General features: G+C 31.5%; 4 protein-coding genes across 4 annotated transcripts; 2 read left to right on the plus strand and 2 right to left on the minus strand.

Moving 5' to 3' along the window:
* The first annotated feature begins 3,838 nt into the window (after positions 1–3,838).
* On the plus strand, positions 3,839–6,347 carry LOC107019177 (probable receptor-like protein kinase At5g59700). The gene is made up of 8 exons (XM_015219749.2): positions 3,839–4,496; positions 4,595–4,651; positions 4,746–4,856; positions 4,935–5,042; positions 5,121–5,339; positions 5,425–5,540; positions 5,631–5,891; positions 5,965–6,347. The coding sequence occupies exons 1-8, from the start codon at positions 3,839–3,841 to the stop codon at positions 6,172–6,174; spliced, it is 1,740 nt and encodes a 579-aa protein (XP_015075235.2). The 3' UTR covers positions 6,175–6,347.
* A 67-nt stretch (positions 6,348–6,414) lies between these two features.
* LOC107018908 (U-box domain-containing protein 18) lies at positions 6,415–8,838 on the minus strand. The gene has a single exon (XM_015219499.2). It carries the CDS (start codon positions 8,724–8,726, stop codon positions 6,669–6,671), a length of 2,058 nt encoding a protein of 685 aa, XP_015074985.1. The 5' UTR covers positions 8,727–8,838; the 3' UTR covers positions 6,415–6,668.
* A 5,863-nt stretch (positions 8,839–14,701) lies between these two features.
* Positions 14,702–16,527, plus strand: LOC107019061 (probable xyloglucan endotransglucosylase/hydrolase protein 33). The gene is made up of 4 exons (XM_015219643.2): positions 14,702–14,971; positions 15,065–15,165; positions 15,494–15,702; positions 15,939–16,527. Exons 1-4 carry the CDS (start codon positions 14,737–14,739, stop codon positions 16,342–16,344), a joined length of 951 nt encoding a protein of 316 aa, XP_015075129.1. The 5' UTR covers positions 14,702–14,736; the 3' UTR covers positions 16,345–16,527.
* Positions 16,528–17,859: 1,332 nt separating this feature from the next.
* On the minus strand, positions 17,860–18,613 carry LOC107018516 (40S ribosomal protein S16). The gene has a single exon (XM_015219016.2). The coding sequence runs from the start codon at positions 18,534–18,536 to the stop codon at positions 18,093–18,095; it is 444 nt and encodes a 147-aa protein (XP_015074502.1). The 5' UTR covers positions 18,537–18,613; the 3' UTR covers positions 17,860–18,092.

The following is an 18,613-nucleotide window of genomic DNA, read 5'->3' on the forward strand; positions in this document are numbered from 1 at the left end:
GGAGCCCACAGCACGTAGGAAGAGTGCTTTGTGTCTCTTCCTCGTGACTCTTTACCACGCTCCTCGTGCGCTATACCTTTGTCCTAACACAATACTATGTTCGTTCTGTTTTAATTGTCGTTTTTTTAAATTTACAAATAAAATTATAATAATTACTATTTTATTCGATTTCAATTTCTTTATGTTGTTTTTAAAACTTAAAAATAAATAAGCATAATTACTTTTTCCGTTTTAATGTATTTGGCTTTTTTTAAATTAGCACTAAATTCGAGAAAAAACGAATATTATGATTTTGAATTTAAAATTTATCAAAATATTTAATTTTCATGATCTTAAATATGTTGGATGAAAACAGAAATTGAAGAGTAGCTAAAAAAGAAAAAATATATTTTTATTAAATGGTTTATTAAATGGTCTAAAAGAGAAAGTAAGACAAGTGAATTGGAATAAATGGTGTATTAATTTAGGAATTTAACATTAAAAGTGAGTATTGTGTCTAATTTTAAGAGGCTGTTTGGTTGTTGATTAGAGTTATACATGTATTGATTATATAAGTATTAGTTATATATGTACTTTTTCCGTCTCTATTTATGTGACATATTTCGAATTTTGAGAGCTATGCATATAATTTAGATAATATTTTGGATTCGTTTGAACATCATGTCAAATTAGTGATTCGATATTAGGATGATTTGAAGTTGAAATCTTGTTTGGATATGCAAATTTAGATATCTTAAATTGTGTGTTTTTTCTCATAAATACAAGAATTCTACAAATCATGAAACTATATAACTTTTCCAACTCTTATACAATTTTACTAAATGAGCAAATCATAATTTATAAGCACGATATCATAATATCATAAGCCAACACATTAATAGATTGTATATCTTTATGTTCTTTATAAATAGATGTTTACATTTACATGTTATTAGAAACTTTGAAATGCATAATTTTACAAAGATTTATTTTGTCTAAAAAAATTAACAATAGTAATAATTAACTATTCTTTAATATAACTTTTTTACGTGATACGATAATCTATTTGTGTCAAGTATGGATATTTTTACTTCTAAAATTTAAAATAATGAATCTTTATTTGTAAAATATAAACTTATAAATCAAGTTTTATATTTTTAAATTTTGAAATTACAACTTAAAATTTGAAATATCATTTTCTTGAAAATTTGAGATTTCAAATTACAATGAAATTTAGTCTAGTTTTATCAAATGATTTTTCAGACATAATACATAAATGGTATAGTACATGTCTCACACCATGTAAAATCTAAAATATTATGTAGGACATCACATAGAATGCATGTCTCTACTTGTTTAACTTATACAAGTTTAAGTCTACTTGCGCACTCCCAAAATTGAAGGTGATAACTAAAACATGATTAAATGATACATTTATGTATTCTGCCTAAAAGAATATTTTTTTATAACTATACTTCACTTTTTTCTAACATCTCTCTATAGCCTCGCTCACCCTCTTCCGCTTGCATCTCTCCTTTTCTCGCTCCCTTCTCCCACATGTATCTCTATATAAAGTGATATAAGTGTTTAAGTATGTATGTATCAAATACAATCGTAAAAGACTACAAGTGATACAGAAGTTAATGAATGTTAGTGATACAATACGTGTTTCTATATCACAAATGAATATAAGTGATATAATTGTATCAAAATGTATGAATCGAGTACAAGTTATATTTTTGTATCGCGAATCATGAGCACAAGTGATACAGAATATATACATTGAATACAACTTGTATCAACATGTATATATCCTGTATTTGTTGATATAAATGTATTTAGTATCTCTCGCGAATCTTGTTGGCATCTATCCTCTCTCCTCTAATAATTCTTGCATTTCTCCTCTTGCTATGAATGATAAATATCCAAATTATGGCTATAAAATTTTTATTAACCCCAATATTAGTCAATTATGAAAGTTCTAATATATCAACACTTATTTAAGATAGTATATATGAATCAAACTTTTAGAAGTCTCGTGGGCTTGCTAAAAGGCCCAAAAACAGCACATTGTCATAGAAAATGTTGTAGTAATAAATACGGTCTATCGATTAACTTAGGTGATTTTATTTGAAGAACAGTATGAATAACCAAAACGTTTTTTTTAGCATAATCTTATTTGCACCGTGTATACTACAAAAAAAAATTGATTTAGTAACTAAATAAATTTTGTTGCCAAACAATAAAATTCATCACTAAACCTATTTAGCAATGAATTAGCAATACATTATTATTAATTATTAGAAGAAAACGACGGACTAACGATAAAGCTCGTAGCTAATTAGATAAGCCACTTAACTTGAGGAAGAATAAAGAAGAATGAGACAATGCATGCATATTAGAAGAGTTAAAATTAAAGTTTTTTCGAAGAATACAAGTTCATAACTATCAAAATGAAAACATATACATATGACATGTACAATATATCATTTGTATATCATATGTATAATGTAACTTGTGTGTCATGATTAACACATCCATGTAAAATATAACTAGAACTTCTATGTTATAGACCAAAATATAGTAACAATCCAACAGACTAGTTTATGAGGTGGAGAGTCAATATAGCCTAGTTATGCATTTTATCGATCGACTAAAAATAGTTAATTCGCTACTTAAACATACAATTTGTATCAAATTAAAGTTGTATATTCATACTAATATACAAAATATATCATTTGTTGACTGTTATTTTGGTGGAAAATTATTTATGTCATTTTTTTAATTAATGGAGAACGATTGAAATATAATGTATGGACTAAATAATGAGTCTTTTTCCAAATTATGAGATAAATTAAATTGACCAACTTAACTTTCCACTATGCAGTAATTAGTACAGTCACCAGCCCATCGAATAAGGCCCAACAATTGTTTGCCCTCCATTTAAATAGTTTCGAGGCTTATAATTTAATTGATCTATCGCAAATATGAATGAAATATATCGAGTGTAATATATATTATCAAAAATTTATAAATATTGAAATTAGCTATGTACTTCGTTATTGGTCCGCCGATCTTTTGCTCCTGGCTAACAAAAATCGATCCTTAATTTTATTATATCGATTTAACTTAATCTTTAAATTTTTTTGATTTTTCGTGAACACCCCTCATTCTAATTATCTAGGTTAAATTAGTTGATAAAACAATTGACATTTTGTATTTGTGTAAGATTGAGTCTTTCGTCAACCAAACACTACAACACAAAGGTGACATCAATCTTTTTATATTTTTTTAATAAAATGTTGATATATCCGGCATTTGTCTTTTATGATATCTTACTTAAGTTACTAATCTACAAATGTTAAATTAGCAGAAAATCTTAGATTTTATATGAACTTCTTTTTTTTTTCCTATGTCAAATATATGATCGATTAAAAAGCGCGAAATATATCAATAATCTTTTAAATTTGTTAATTTATTTCATTTTGACATTCAAATTTTGATAGTTTCTAATTCGGCATATATAATTAGTGTTTCAATTTATTTACTTCATAAACTCTTAGACGCGCAAAAAATTTTTTTCCAGAATTTAAAATGAATGTTTCTAATAAGAACACTTTATTATGTATTTAGATGCTCAACTGAAACAGTAATTTAAATGTCTAAATAAAATTTATGACAAATTTAAGAGATTTGTCGATGTATTCTGCTGATAAACAATGTTATACCCTACAATGGGAAACAAGAAAAATACACTCTTTGGCCAAATGCCTTCTCTTTATTACTCTTTCATATACTTGACTTCTTCTTTTTCTTATATGAAGAAAAACTTATATACTTGACTACCCTTTAGCATTTCATGAAAATGAATTGCTTCAAAGCACAAGTATTAATCATGGTTTTCTCCATATCATTTGACTTTGTTTTTTCTCAAACAAATAGTACTAGTTTCAACAAATGTGTCCTGGATTTTAACATTTCTTCTTCTTCATCATCATCAAGGGAGTCATGTACAACTTTAGACAACAATTGGGATGGTTTCTTAACTCACCCTTGTTGTGGATCACCTTTCAACAGATATTTACGAGCATTGGCGCATTGGACTAACCAAACAAGACTTATCTTTCTCAATTCCACACAACAGATGGACTGTTTAACTTTGATGAATCACAATAGTACTGATATATTTAGCTGTGGCATTGAGAAGTTGACTAGTGGTGCAGGAGGCTGTTCGGATTATTCAGAGATCGATGTTCTGAACGATCTAGGAAGCAGATTGAATAGTCTGAGAGATGATTGTAGGCTAATGGATTCAGAAGGAGGACTTACTAAGGGATGCAATAAGTGTTTGAAGACATGGAGAGAAATAACTTACACGTCGAAAAATGATTCGATGAAACTTGAAGATGACATTTGTAGATTTAGTATGCTGATTTTGTTAACAAGTGAAAGAGTTGCTGATGTGAGTTGGATTGACAAGATCTTTCATTGCCTAGGAGACAACTCTCTCCCTTTAGGTAAGTTTACTTTACTTCCTGTTATAAACATATTTAAGTTTTTCTCTTCCAAGTTTTGAAATTTAACTATGATCTTGATTGATCATTATACTGTGCAGAATCGTCTGCAGATGAGAGTGGAAATGAAACGATACGTAGTTCTAAGTTTAAAACTGGTAAGTCTTGAAATCCATATACATAAAAATTACTGATATTGCTGAGTTTCAGGACAAAAGAGTGTTTATTGTTAAGCATTGGTTAAATATGCAGATCTTTCGATTCTAATTGGGGGTATAGTGGGGATGGTGTTAGTAGTAATCGTTGCGTTGTGGATTTATGTGAAAAGGAAGGCTGATGTTAAACCATCAAGTGAAAGATATAGTAAGCCCTCTACACATAACAATCATTGTTCCGAATGTTTTAGCTTATCCTAATTCTGCTTCGTGTTGATGATATCAGATGAATCTTACTCTGAAGAATCCAGCTATCGTAGACTATCACTTAAAGAGATTTACTCGGCGACTGAGAATCTCAGCATGTCCAACTTCATAGGTCAAGGCATAGCTGGTAAGTCACGATCGAACATTGTAGTGGTTGAGTTCATATTAGTAACATGCATAAATCAGATATGATCATGTTTTACAGGAAAAGTATACAAAGGCATTTTAGCAGATAGACAACATGTGGCAATTAAGCACATAATTAAGGATGAACAGATGGAAACATTTGTTAGAGAAGTTACAAGCCTCTCTCATATCAAACATCCGAACCTCGTATCCCTGCTAGGCCACTATGATGCACCAAATGAATGTTTTCTAGTTTATGAGCTATGCCACAATGGAAATCTCTCCGAATGGCTATTTGGTATGTTTATGCTCTTCGAACATTTCTCTGATCTTTGTTGATCTAAATTGTATAGTGCCCTGATTTCAACACCACTGATGAGCAGGTAAAAGTAAATACCTCTCGTGGAAACGAAGACTAGAAATTGCACTTGATTGTGCTCGTGGTCTCCTCTTTCTCCACTCGTATCCTCAAGGATCAATTGTTCATCGGGATATCAAGGTGAAATCTTTTTTTACATCCATAATCTGTCTTCCATTTTCTAAAAAGAAAAACTCAGTTATGTTTCCTCTTTTCGGTGAAATTTTGCAGCCAGCAAACATTCTTCTATCTGCTAGCTTTGAAGCCAAACTCTCAGACTTTGGTTTGTCTAAAATTATTAGCATTGGACACTCATATGCTAGCTCAGAAGTGAGAGGAACCTATGGTTATGTTGATCCTGAGTATCAAAAGAACCGTCACGTTAATTCTTATGGTGATGTCTATAGCTTTGGGATAGTATTGCTACAACTTCTATCTGGACAAAGGGTTATCAACTTGGATTTGAAGAATCCAATGCCTCTAAGTAAAATGGTAAACATACTAAATCCTCCATTTTCTTGCATTCACTTCAAGTTTTTCTTTAACGCGTCCTTTTGAATGATAGGCGAGAAACTTGACTAAAGGTGGGAACATCAAAGAATTTGCTGATCCCAAACTAGAGGGGAAGTTCTCAATGGATGCATTTGAACTTGTTCTAAAGCTAGCTTTGACTAGCATAGGGCTTAAGCAGCAAAGACCATCCATGGAACAGGTGGTGGTTAAACTCGAAGAGGCTCTCGATTTATCAACAAGAGTCGAGTCAGTAGATCCTTAGTGCACATTCTCATATACAATTAACTTTCATTTCATCCTAGCCAAGAACTCAAAGGCGAATCTAGAATTTATAGTCAATGGTTCCCATTGAACTCGCTGAAGATCTGCCTCTGCCCAAGATTGTACTTACTTAAGTTTCTTCTTACACACATTTTGATCTCAATTTAGGTGTCTACCAGAGGATGAAACTGAACAATCAAAGATAAAACAAGTATACTGATTGTACATTTCTACCAACTGATTCAGATAACATAATGCTTATTATTTAGTCGAAGATTACAACAATTGATGTTACATTAACAACAATTTACATTAACATCAGAAAGTATAGAGATACAAGTAAAAACTATACAAAGCTTCATTCAAAAAACAGAAGCTGCAGCAGTGTAGTGACTAGCTCTTAAAAACTTGAGCTGATATCACCAGTAAAGGAAAATGACACTAAAGCATCCTACAACAATGGTGTATATATACATGTTGGATGCTTGTAAATAATTACCACACATTAATGAATTGATCCTCTATAAAAACTGGAGTGATCAAGCCAGATGAGGTCTTCTCGTTGTACTCGTGCAAGATTCTGATGAGTGTACTAGCTTTCTTGCTTGCTTTTGAGTTGCCTTCAGCCAGGAGGGAATATAACGGTCCCATGAGAGATGAGTTCTTTACTAAAACAGGAACTGCATCTGCTCCACCGTTGATACACAAAGCCAGCAACAATGAGACACAGTACTCTTTTGATGCCCTTGAATTGCAAGAACTTAGAACATTGACGATAGTAGGCAAAGCTCCAGCATAAAGAACAGCCATTGCTCCGTCTAGCCTTTCAGAAAGCGTTGATAAAACTGCTAAGGAATCTGTAATGAGATCTTCCCTTTCGAAAGATTTCAACAGATTAACCACCAAGGGGACTAATCCAGCAGCAATCACTCTCCAGTGGTTTTCGGGGCGCATTAGGAGGCCAAAAATGGTGACCAAGGCATTCTTTTTTCCTCTGTCAGTGCCATTTCTTAGCAACTCCAAAAGTGATGGAATGAACTCCGGATTATCTCCCATCATTTTACGGTACTCTTCTACTGATGTAAGGTAGAATAATGTACCAGCTGCGTGCTGTCGAGCCTCCATCTTTAGCCCTCCTTTCAACACATCAAGTATCAAGAACAAACCTCCATTTCCAACAATTGTGCTTTTGCATTTAGAGTTCTTTGAGAGGTTCAGTAGAGTAGCCATCACATTCTCTTGACAAGAGGAATCCCTTGAAGTAACAAGATTCAGAAGAGGTGGGATTGCACCAGCTTCCACCAAACAAGACCTGTTAAAAATACTTGTTTTGGTGAGCAAACGAATCTCGAATACAGCCTTATTTTGCTGTTCCATTGTTCCAGCAACCAGCCTGCCTACTAGAAAACTTGCAAGCAACTTCATAGCCTGCTCATTAGCCACAGTACTTGAACCAACAAATCTTACAGCATCACGATTTCTCGTACCAGTCTCAACAAATGGAATACCATTCGCGGAGCAATACTGTTTGATTAAAACCTTCAAAGCCAAATTAGGAACCAAATCAACACTTGTTAACCTCTCACCAGTCTTTGGACAAGTTGAATTTCCAGCTCTGAACCATTTCAGAATCGAAGACCGATCATACGTGTGACCTGAGGCTATTGTCACTGGATCACTCATGATTTCAAGTGTAATTGGACACCTGAAATCATCAAGATTCAAGAACCTGATGGCTTGATCTACATTAGTACTGCCTCCATTGATTTGTCTACTTGCTCCATTATCCAATACTTCAAACAGAGTTCCCCTGCAGTATATCATGAACCCCATTAAGCTACTAAGGATCCCCATATCTCTCTTCTCCTCAGTATTCCCCTCCAACAACATCTCATTATCCAAGAACTTAACTTCTCTATTACACGCGCTCCAACGTTTAATTCCTAAATAATCAAGAACCCTTTTCAGATCACATGATTCTGGAACAATTCCATCTTCAAGTTGATCCAAAATCTTCAAAACATTCACTTGCATTCTCCCATCATCCATTTCGACTTCAAACTTCAACTTAACAGCTTGATTCCTCACAAACTCAACCACTTCTCTACCCTCCACAGAAACATCCATTTCCTCTAAAGGAAGAACATCAAGTGCCACAGCAACAGCTCTTGCTAGCATCTTAAACTGGCAAGAAACATCCTCGGATTTCGCTAAAATCCATATTCTTGAATCTTCTCTGCTACAATCATTCAACAAGAAATGAAACTTCTGGAAGATAAAATGAATCTCAGATAAGCTCACAATGCTTGAACTAGCAAATCTTGAAACCCCATTTGGGATTTCCTTAAGAACAATGAGAATATCCTCAATTAAACGAATCGAATTTCTAACATTCTTCTTATTTGTATAAAAAGTTCTTGACTTGAATTCACATATTGTTTGGCCTAGTTGAATCAAAGATGTAACAAGGCTAGAAAAACACACTGTTTCACTTGGACGAATAGCCGGAAAATTCACAATCCGGCGAATAAATTCGTTAGATTTGTTGATCATTGATGTAAGAAAAAAATATCAAGAGAATACAAAGATCAAATCTAAAGTATATATGAACAAAAGGGGAAAAAATGTGTGTATGGACTTATGTGAACAAACTTTTAGTAGATTTAATTTGTGTATGATATTGTTAAAGTAGTTTGGCACTATATATATATAGTTTGTTAGTTGAAAAAATGCATGGGGACACGTGTTAGAAAATAAGTGGTGTTTAGTGATCGAACGGTTCAAATTTATGACAATTATTTTGAGACGAAAAGTTGACTTTGTAAAGGAGAGTTCGTGGAGACTTTCATAAAATAATTTAATAAGAGTACGTGAAGGGACGTAGCCGACACTTTGTAATAAACGTACTAGTGACATTATTGACATGCAAATTAATTGGTAGTACAGGGTGATGGTTCTAAAATTTATTCTTAATTTAAAATATATTATTTGAGCAAAATTTACTAGGTTTGATCGAGTCTACACGCTGACTACTAATTCCACCCTTGATATTAGTTGTCTATATTTTCTTTGCACGTTTTTAAGAAATTATTGGAAAGAAAATTAGTTTTATTACTTTATCCTTCAGAAACTTTACAAACTTGTTTACATTTTTAAAAGAAAGTATTAGTTATAAAAGTAAATTTACAAGTAATTTATGATAACTATTTATAGTATGATAGAACAGCTAATATGAGACGAAGAAATGAAGATTAAAGAACACATTTAAAAAGGAAGAAAGAATGAAAGTGACTTGACGAGAGATATTTATTGGTGTAGATGGAGGTTGATTATTGTCCAATTAATATATTGTGATTCTATGCTATAAAATAAAGGTTCAAATTTACCCTTATATTTTGCAGAAAGATCTAATGTTGTACTATGTTAGAAGTTTGGCTTATTCAATTCCCGTTATAATTTTAATTTGAATTTGCTTTAGTCGCTAACAAATCAAATATCATAACAAAAATATAAATGAATCCTTATATGATATTCTCTTAAAGTTAAATTTGAAATTTTTTGAGTTAAAACTAAAATAACAAAAATAAAAATTAATCGATCTTCTAATAGAGAGCAAAGTAAAACCTTTTTCACAAAGTACAAAAGCTAATTTGGACCATTTTCTTAAACTGTATAATTGTGTTGATGTTCAAAAGAATTTGCGCACACTTCAATTATTTTATTTAACTTTACTTACTTAAATTTAAACAAATTAAAAAATATCATTCTATAATTTTATTCAAGTTTATTCATAGATTAGACAACACTTTTAAGTGCTTGAAAGGTCAATGACTTAAAATTTGATCTTGAAACATTTTTTTAAAAAAAATTTAGATTCTGAAGGATTATTATTATATAAGTTGGCATTATGCATGTTATGAAATTTAATAGAGGTATGGGAATAAAACAAGTCAGCAATTACTAGGACAGATAAGGGGCACCGCCAGCATTGAATCACTCAAATGTATATTAATTTTTAAAAATATAAGTTACTATAGTTTATATATGAAAAATGTATAATAATGCATCGAAGTTGGAGGAGGCTTCGTTTAATGTTATCATGTGATGTGTTGGAACGTCCATTCCGACTTCATCTTCGAGGTGTTATGCTAAAATTATAAGCTCCGTTGATATATTGTTCGATCAATTAATTTATTAATATTATAGAAATATATGATGACATGTTTAGTATAATTTTATAAGTAAGATTTGCGAAAGATAAAGTGTATGTAAATTTTACTTCTACCTTGTGGAGGTAGAGAACTTGTTTTTTAGGATATTAAAGTATGTATGACAATGTAGAGTGACAGTGAAGAAAAACGTAGAAACTAATAAGAAAACAGTTACAACAAAAAAATAAAATAGTGCAATATTTGAAACATCATAAACAACATATGATGATAGATCATCAAAAGCAAGACACCGAGACTAATACTACGATATACATCACTAAGCCTAAACCCATAAAAAAAATCAAGATATATAACACTCCACTACTAACTAATCTTCTACCTTAATTTGTGACGTCTACATCCTCTTATCTAAGTTCATGTCTTCGGTAAACTAAAGTTGTGTCATATCATGTCTAATCGTCTCTAACTAATTTTCTTTTGACGTACTCCAACCTCTCCTCGATCATTTCCACTGCATCCAACCTCTTGCACCTCCTTAGTGTGACATTTATGCATCTCCTCTTCACATTCTCAAATCATTTCAGTTTACAATGAAAGCCACACCTACCTTGACTCGGATATTCTCATTTCTAATCTTATCACTCCTAGTATGTTCGTACATCAACCTCAACATCCTCACTTCTGAACATGAAGTGTTTGAATGATCAATATTCTACCTTATACAACAAAATAAATCTAATCGTCACTCTATAAAACTTATCTTAAGATAAAGTGCTCCACCCCACCTGATAGCATTCACAATGATATCCATCCATTAAAGGTAATGGGTTTTAATAGAAAATCAAAAAGATATTTATCACAAAAGAAGTGTCCAACTTGAAGCTATTAAGCTAAGTAGAAGATTGGGCCTAATGAAGCCCCAATATGTAGCCCAGAAAGCTGATTTTGTATGCCACATTGAGGCCCAAATGAGCAAAAAAAATTTGATTTTGGGCCTGATATGAATGCCAAAGTACTGAAGAATCAAGCCCAAAATGTTGCTCAAATAGGACATGTGATTTTGGAGTAAACAAAATCAATTCCTTTTCTATTTATTATTTTCATAAAAGTAAGATTCGAGACTTATGCTATTTGAGATAGATTTTCTTGATAAATAGGGATTATCTTGTTATCTTCAAAAGATATGATCAATATTATTATTTGAGATGTTTTCCTTCTTTATACGTTTTTGTGTGATGATATTAAATTTATTTTATAAGTTACTAGGCACGATATTTTAAGATGATATTAATCTTTAGTTTAATAACTGTGATTTTATTAAAGTAAATTAAAGAAGGTAATTAGTCATTTTGATTTTTTTAATTAGGAACCTAGATAACTTTTGATCTAAGTTCTTGAATTGACTTTATTTGTATCAATAATTAATTTAAATCCACTAATTTTAAATAAAAAGACCAATTAAATTTTTTAGCACTTTATCTTAAAATTTAAAGATTTTATTCTCAAATAATTAACATATTTGATAGTTATTTTACGTACTAAGCTTGTTCCTGTGATGCTTGCTAATCTTTTGCTAATTAAACTTGCTTTCTCATGAATAATTTTTTAAGAAAATTATTTAATTATGTGACTTTAGAACTTTAACAATTATATTACTTATCAATCAATACATAATTAAAAATCACTACATTAAATTGATGACGCCATAAAAAAAAAGATACAAACTAAATTTTTTAATAAAATTACAAGTTACAATTTTTATATCTTAATAAGTTTAGCACGATCCTGTTGCAACTAATATCTATTTAGAAGAATGAACAAATGGGTGTTTACTTATTTTTTTTATCGATATGAATTGTGATAAAATAATTGAGATTTTTCTATCTTTAAACGGTAAATGAATTTCGACCTAAAACTTGAAACATCAATAAATTACTATTTCTTTAACAAGTTATTTTCAAATTAACAAATCATTAACATATATTACACGAGTTCAATGGAACAAAACCACTCAATTTCATCCACAAATAAGCCATGAATTTTTAACACATTTAATTATCTTTTAATTTTATTTGAGCTTATAATTTTTGTATTATGAAGACATGTTCATGGCTTATACTCTTAATAATACTAATTTGTAAGTGTATTATTAATTATTCCCTCAATGCAAGCATTTCTTTTCCAAAAATCTCATAAAATCTTTTTACAATCTCATCATTCCTTAAGGTATCCTACAAAATCTTTCTTCAACTCCTTAATTACATCAAATAATTCAATTTAATTAAGTAGTAACTAGTCCAATTATTAGCTCAAACATTATAATGATCCATTAATAATGAAACAAGTAAATACACAAAAATTACTTACATCAAATTTAATATTTTATGTTTTAATAGTTTAATTTCTTCATTGCTAACACTTATATGAAATTTCAAACTGCAAGTCCACCTACTCCAATTGATCACTTTAGTCAAAGTATCAAAACATATCCACTTGCTATAAAATAACATTTTTCTATCGATTAAGCTAACGTTTCATATTAAGAGCGACGATTTAATTTTTTTGGCCTATAAAAAAAATAAATGAAGAAGTCATAGATAATAGCTCTAAGAAAGTGAACTTGATCAATCTTAATTTATTTTATATTAAATCTCCTTTTATAAATTTTACTATTAATCAAAATGACAATTTTAATAAAATAATAATAATTACAAAAAGATCATTATACATAAGAAATAATGCAATAATAATAAAGAATAAGAGTTTGTTGGATCAAGTTGGACGCGTTTATGTCAATTAACAGCTGTTGATTGAAACACAGACAAAAAGCAGCAGCAGAATGTATTATGCAAATCTATAATTTCAACTCCAATTGTTCTTCGTCCATTTCCCAACAAAATTTTGTAGTTGCGGAGTTTGAAATTTGACGAAAGGTATATAATTTTTTCTTAATTATGTTAAAAATATGTAAAATTAAATAAATGTTCATAATAAATCACATAGCTTGCCTACGGTATATATAGGTAAAATAATACACAAAATAATTAAATAACATATTTTGGATACTCTTAATACAACAAGTTGTTATAGCCTGATGATTTTAGATGTTTGGAATGAGGTAGTGTTCACATGTTTGAAAATATTACAAGTGTTACTACTGGACACCCTCTATGAAGTTTTTAACTCCGTCAATAAATCACACAACTCGCCTACGGTGGCTCCACCTATAGACGTGACTGTAGTGGTGTAGCTTAAGTTGTCAAGGTTTCGTTAGAAAAAAAATACCGTATATATAAGTAAAATGATACACCAAATAATTAAATAACATATTTTGAACACTCTTATAACACAACAAGTTGTTATAGACTGGTGACTTTAGATGTTTGGAATGAGGTAGTGTTCACATGTTTGAAAATCTCACAAGTGTTATTATTGGACACCCTTTACGAAAAATTTTTAACTCCGCCAATAAATCACATAACTCGCCTACGGTGGCTCCACCTACAGACGTGACTGTAGAGGCGTAGCTTAATGGTTGTCAAGGTTTCATTAGAAAAAAAATATCGTAATGATACACCAAATGATTAAATAACATAATTTGGACACTCTTATAATATAACCTGATAATTTTAGATGTTTGGAATGAAATTGTGTTCACATGTTTGAAAATCTTACACGTGCTATTACTGGACACCCTTTATAAAAATTTTAACTCCGCTCAAAATGTCAATAGATATATGGAATATAGGCACATTAAATATATAAACTTTTAATCTAGCATCAAAGAATATTGATCCAAATTCATGACCCCATTAGTCAATCAGTCCAATCTCAATTAAAAAAAATAAGAAAAAAAACCCTAATAAAGTAGTACATGAATATGTCAATAAATATATAGTATTAATTAATGCTTTTACCTAACAATCAATAAAAGTCGTAACTTTTGTTGTAGCATGGCTCCTACTTGAACTCAATTTGGTCCCCCAACACAAATAATAATATCGTCTAATAATAAGTATTTTGTCATTCTTAACTAAAAATCTTACTGAATCAATTAATAAACATGATATTGTGTCTGTATGACGGATTATTTACCCCTTCAATATAATTTTTTTTATATAAACTCAAATTTAGTGAAACAAATATCGAATATTTGAAATAAAGGAAAAAAGGTTCTTTCCAAAAACATGTCTTTCTCTATAGCACATGAGCTTTCTAATCAGTGTCCACAAATCTATTAATATTATTTAATTAGATTCTGTATAAGACAATTACATACAGCTTGCTACAACTAAGCACAATGTTTTTTTTTTCATATCTATTTTTTTCACTCCATAAATAGCCCAATTTTGCCCCACACATTCTCATTATTACAAACAATAAAATAAAAAATGGAATTTTTCCTTCATGATAGAAAATTTATATTGTCACAATTCTTGATTTTATGCATGATTATTGTTGTTTCATGTCGAGGTCCAGTGTATAAACCTCCAGAAATCGAAAAATTAACTGATCATTTTAGTCGATTATCGGTTAATCAGAGTTATAATGTGTTTTATGGAGGTTCTAATATTCATATTACAAATAATGGATCAAGTGCTGAAATTATTTTAGATAAATCTTCAGGTACACTACAACAATTTCATACATGTTTTTTTTTTTTGGCTTAGTTTATAACTTTAGAGTATTAATTAAATTTTTTATTTTGTCACTCCACAGGTTCTGGACTAATCTCTAAAGAGAAATATTACTATGGTTTCTTTAATGCTGCACTAAAATTGCCTGCTCATTTTACATCAGGAGTTGTTGTTGCCTTTTATGTAAGTTTCCATTTTATCCTTAATAGTAATCATAGTGTCTGAATCAATTTATATGTACTTCGATTAATTTTACAAAGAATATTTTGTGTAACTCTATCTATCAAGGCGTGGATATATTGGGAATTTTTTTTTTTTGCCTTTGATGAATTGTTTTGAACATGAGATATCCTAGTTCTCAACTCACTTCATGCATGCCTGGTAATTAGTACTCCGTATGTCCCTATTCAAAGTAGGACTTTTGAAATTTGTGATGTAAGAACGAGCTATAAAAGTTTTTTGTGGCTATAATTATCTCGTTAAGTATAATTTATTTTTTTTCAATTTTCAGATGTCAAACTCAGATGTGTTTCCACACAACCATGATGAAATAGACTTTGAATTGCTTGGACATGAGAAGAGAAGGGATTGGGTTTTACAGACAAATCTTTATGGAAATGGAAGTGTTCACACTGGAAGAGAAGAAAAATTCTACCTATGGTTTGATCCAACTTTGGATTTTCATGATTATACCATCCTTTGGAATAATCATCACATAGTGTAAGTCCGTTGTTTCAATTTATTTGTCTGATTTTCAAGACAAAGTCATTGCCTATGAAATGATCATCATTCGCCTAAGTTTGAACTGATTATTGACCTGCTCATTTATTAACTGAGTCCATTTCGAAGGGATTGACATCTCTCCAACTAAGCTACACCCCATTATGTTTGGAAACTATGTGTACTTTTATCTATTTGGATTTAAAAGTTGACAATTTTATTGTTAATTTGAACAGATTTCTTGTGGACAATGTACCAGTAAGAGAAGTAGTTCACAACACAGCAATCTCTTCAGTTTACCCATCAAAGCCAATGTCAACTATACTGACAATATGGGATGGATCAGAATGGGCAACACATGGAGGAAAATACCCTGTAAACTACAATTATGCACCTTTTATAACAACAATCAAAGGTATAGAATTAGAAGGTTGTGTAAAACAACAACAAAATAATACTCCTACATGTTCTAAGAGAAGTAGTCCTTCAAGTTTGGACCCTGTTGATGGAGAAGGATTTATGAAGTTATCATCACAACAGATGAAAGGATTGGACTGGGCTAGGAGAAAACATATGTTTTACTCATATTGTCAAGATACTAAGAGATACAAAGTTCTACCACCAGAATGCACTTCTGAATAGACGGAATATGACAGTCTGGTGGACAAAGTATCTCACGTTAGCAAGAATGACTCTTCCCTTATGGAGGAACATCTGTTTGACTAAATTCATTCTATGATGTAAAAATCTATTGATCTGAGTTCCTAACATGTTCAAGAATCTTACTTAGTGGTATTCAAATGAAATAATTTCTTTTTCTCTTTATATTTTCGAGCTAATCGAATTGATAAAGTCTAAATTGTGCAATAATTGAACTTGATTGCATTCTCCAAATATTATGTACTATATAACGGGCATATATAAACATTTAAGTTTCAGTACATTTGTTTCCCAAACAAATATCCTTTTTGTAATGGGAAATATCAAAGGCTGGTATAACATCATCCCTATTTGTTATGATGCCTACTTCAACCATAGTGCTTTTGGCAATGAAAATATGATGCATTGCAGCAACAAAATCTGAGTTTCACCATCTTAGATGGGACTGCAAACACAACTCATATCGTTTAATAGACCCTCACGCAACAGTATTCAGAGTTGGGGAAGTAATAGATGTTATGGCACCCTGCAACTTGAAGGCCTTTCATTACTACTATTGTGATGTGAACATCCAATCACATAAATGGATTCACTTGATAAGGAAATCTTATTGAATTCAGTTAGGCGTAGAAGGTTCAAGCAAGCGATGTGGATTGAATCCGAGTTCGGGAAGAAGAGGTGGCCTTCTTCACCTCAAAAGAAGCAACAAAGAGAAATCCATTTCAAATGCGAATGACATAAAAATGCAGATAAATATGAGACTGCTAAGATTAAACAGAACAAACTTCCTGAGTATAGTAGGAAATTAGAACCACCTAATAGCCAAACAACTAAGAATGTTGCTCATGCAAGTGAGGTCATGGCAAAGAGCCAACTATTCTCCCAAACCAAAGATGGTGTGGAGACATGGCCATGACCACCTTGTTAAGGCATGCCAACAAACAAATGATTCGTTATCTAATATGTTCAACCATCCTATATTTGTCTGTGTATAGTGTTTATCTATTGGTACATATATCAAACTCCGCCAGGAGCAGGGAAAGAGTTTTTTAGTTCTAACCTTTTCTACTATGTCTGTGTTTCGAATCAAAAAAATGCACTGCTTCTATGTCAAAGAAGCATTTTTATATCCAACTTACTCAATGAAAGAATAAAACAAGTCATAATATGAACAAGAAACCTTTTCTTCACCTGAAGAACCGAAGCACCACAAACATGTATATGGCAAATGTAGAACAAGAACAGACAAGTAATGTACAAGAACACAAGAAACGACATCCCGTCCCCTCATAAGTTAGGTTTCTCTACGATTTGTATATACTGTTCAACTCTATTCAGGTCTCATACCACTACTAGATAACCATTCTTTCAAGGCAAATAAGGCTATTCCATCTCAAACTAATCTGTACATGGCAACTTAGGGGAGCTAAAAAAAAATTAAAAAAATGTATTCTTTTTCGAAAATCATGTTAAGGTTCTTCAGCAGAAATCAACAGGTTCAAGCAACAACACTATATAGCATAAGTTCTAATTATGCATTGGAAAAACATATTTCAATGCATACATAACATAAAATCATTCCACTGTAAAACAACTACATTACGGTTCATGAAAATCCAAAGCTTACTCAGATAGCTTTAATGGTGAATAGATAATAATAATAATCCCTAAAATCGAAACCATACTCAAAATTGCAGAGCACCAATAGCAATAGAACATATACCGTAAATTTAACGGTAAGATTTCTGGAACCTAGAACGAGCACCACGACCACCAAACTTCTTAGGCTCACAACGTCTAGGATCAGCAACAAGCAAAGTCCTATCGTATCGAATCAGAATATCCTTAATCTCCTTCTTCGTCTGCTCATCAACGTACTTCTGGTAGAAAGCTACAAGAGCCTTTGCAATTGACTGACGAATAGCGTAGATCTGAGAAGTATGACCTCCTCCTTTGACTCGAATTCTCATGTCAACTCCGGCGAATCGTTGACGACCTAGAAGGAGGATTGGCTCGAAAGCTTTGTACCGGAGAATCTCCGGCTGAACAAGCTCGATAGGAACTCCGTTGATTTTGATCAAACCACGACCACGCTTGCAGTGTGTCACCGCCACCGCCGTCTTCTTCCGCCCGAAACATTGCACGGACTCCACTGTCGCCGGTGCCGCCTGCATTTCTCCTGCTTTGATTAGTTTTGCTTAGTCTGATGGCCAAACTCGAAAATTTCTTTGAGGTTTTAGCTATGGAGGGA

Source organism: Solanum pennellii, chromosome 5, assembly GCF_001406875.1.
Source record: "Solanum pennellii chromosome 5, SPENNV200".
Taxonomy (NCBI): Eukaryota; Viridiplantae; Streptophyta; class Magnoliopsida; order Solanales; family Solanaceae; genus Solanum; species Solanum pennellii.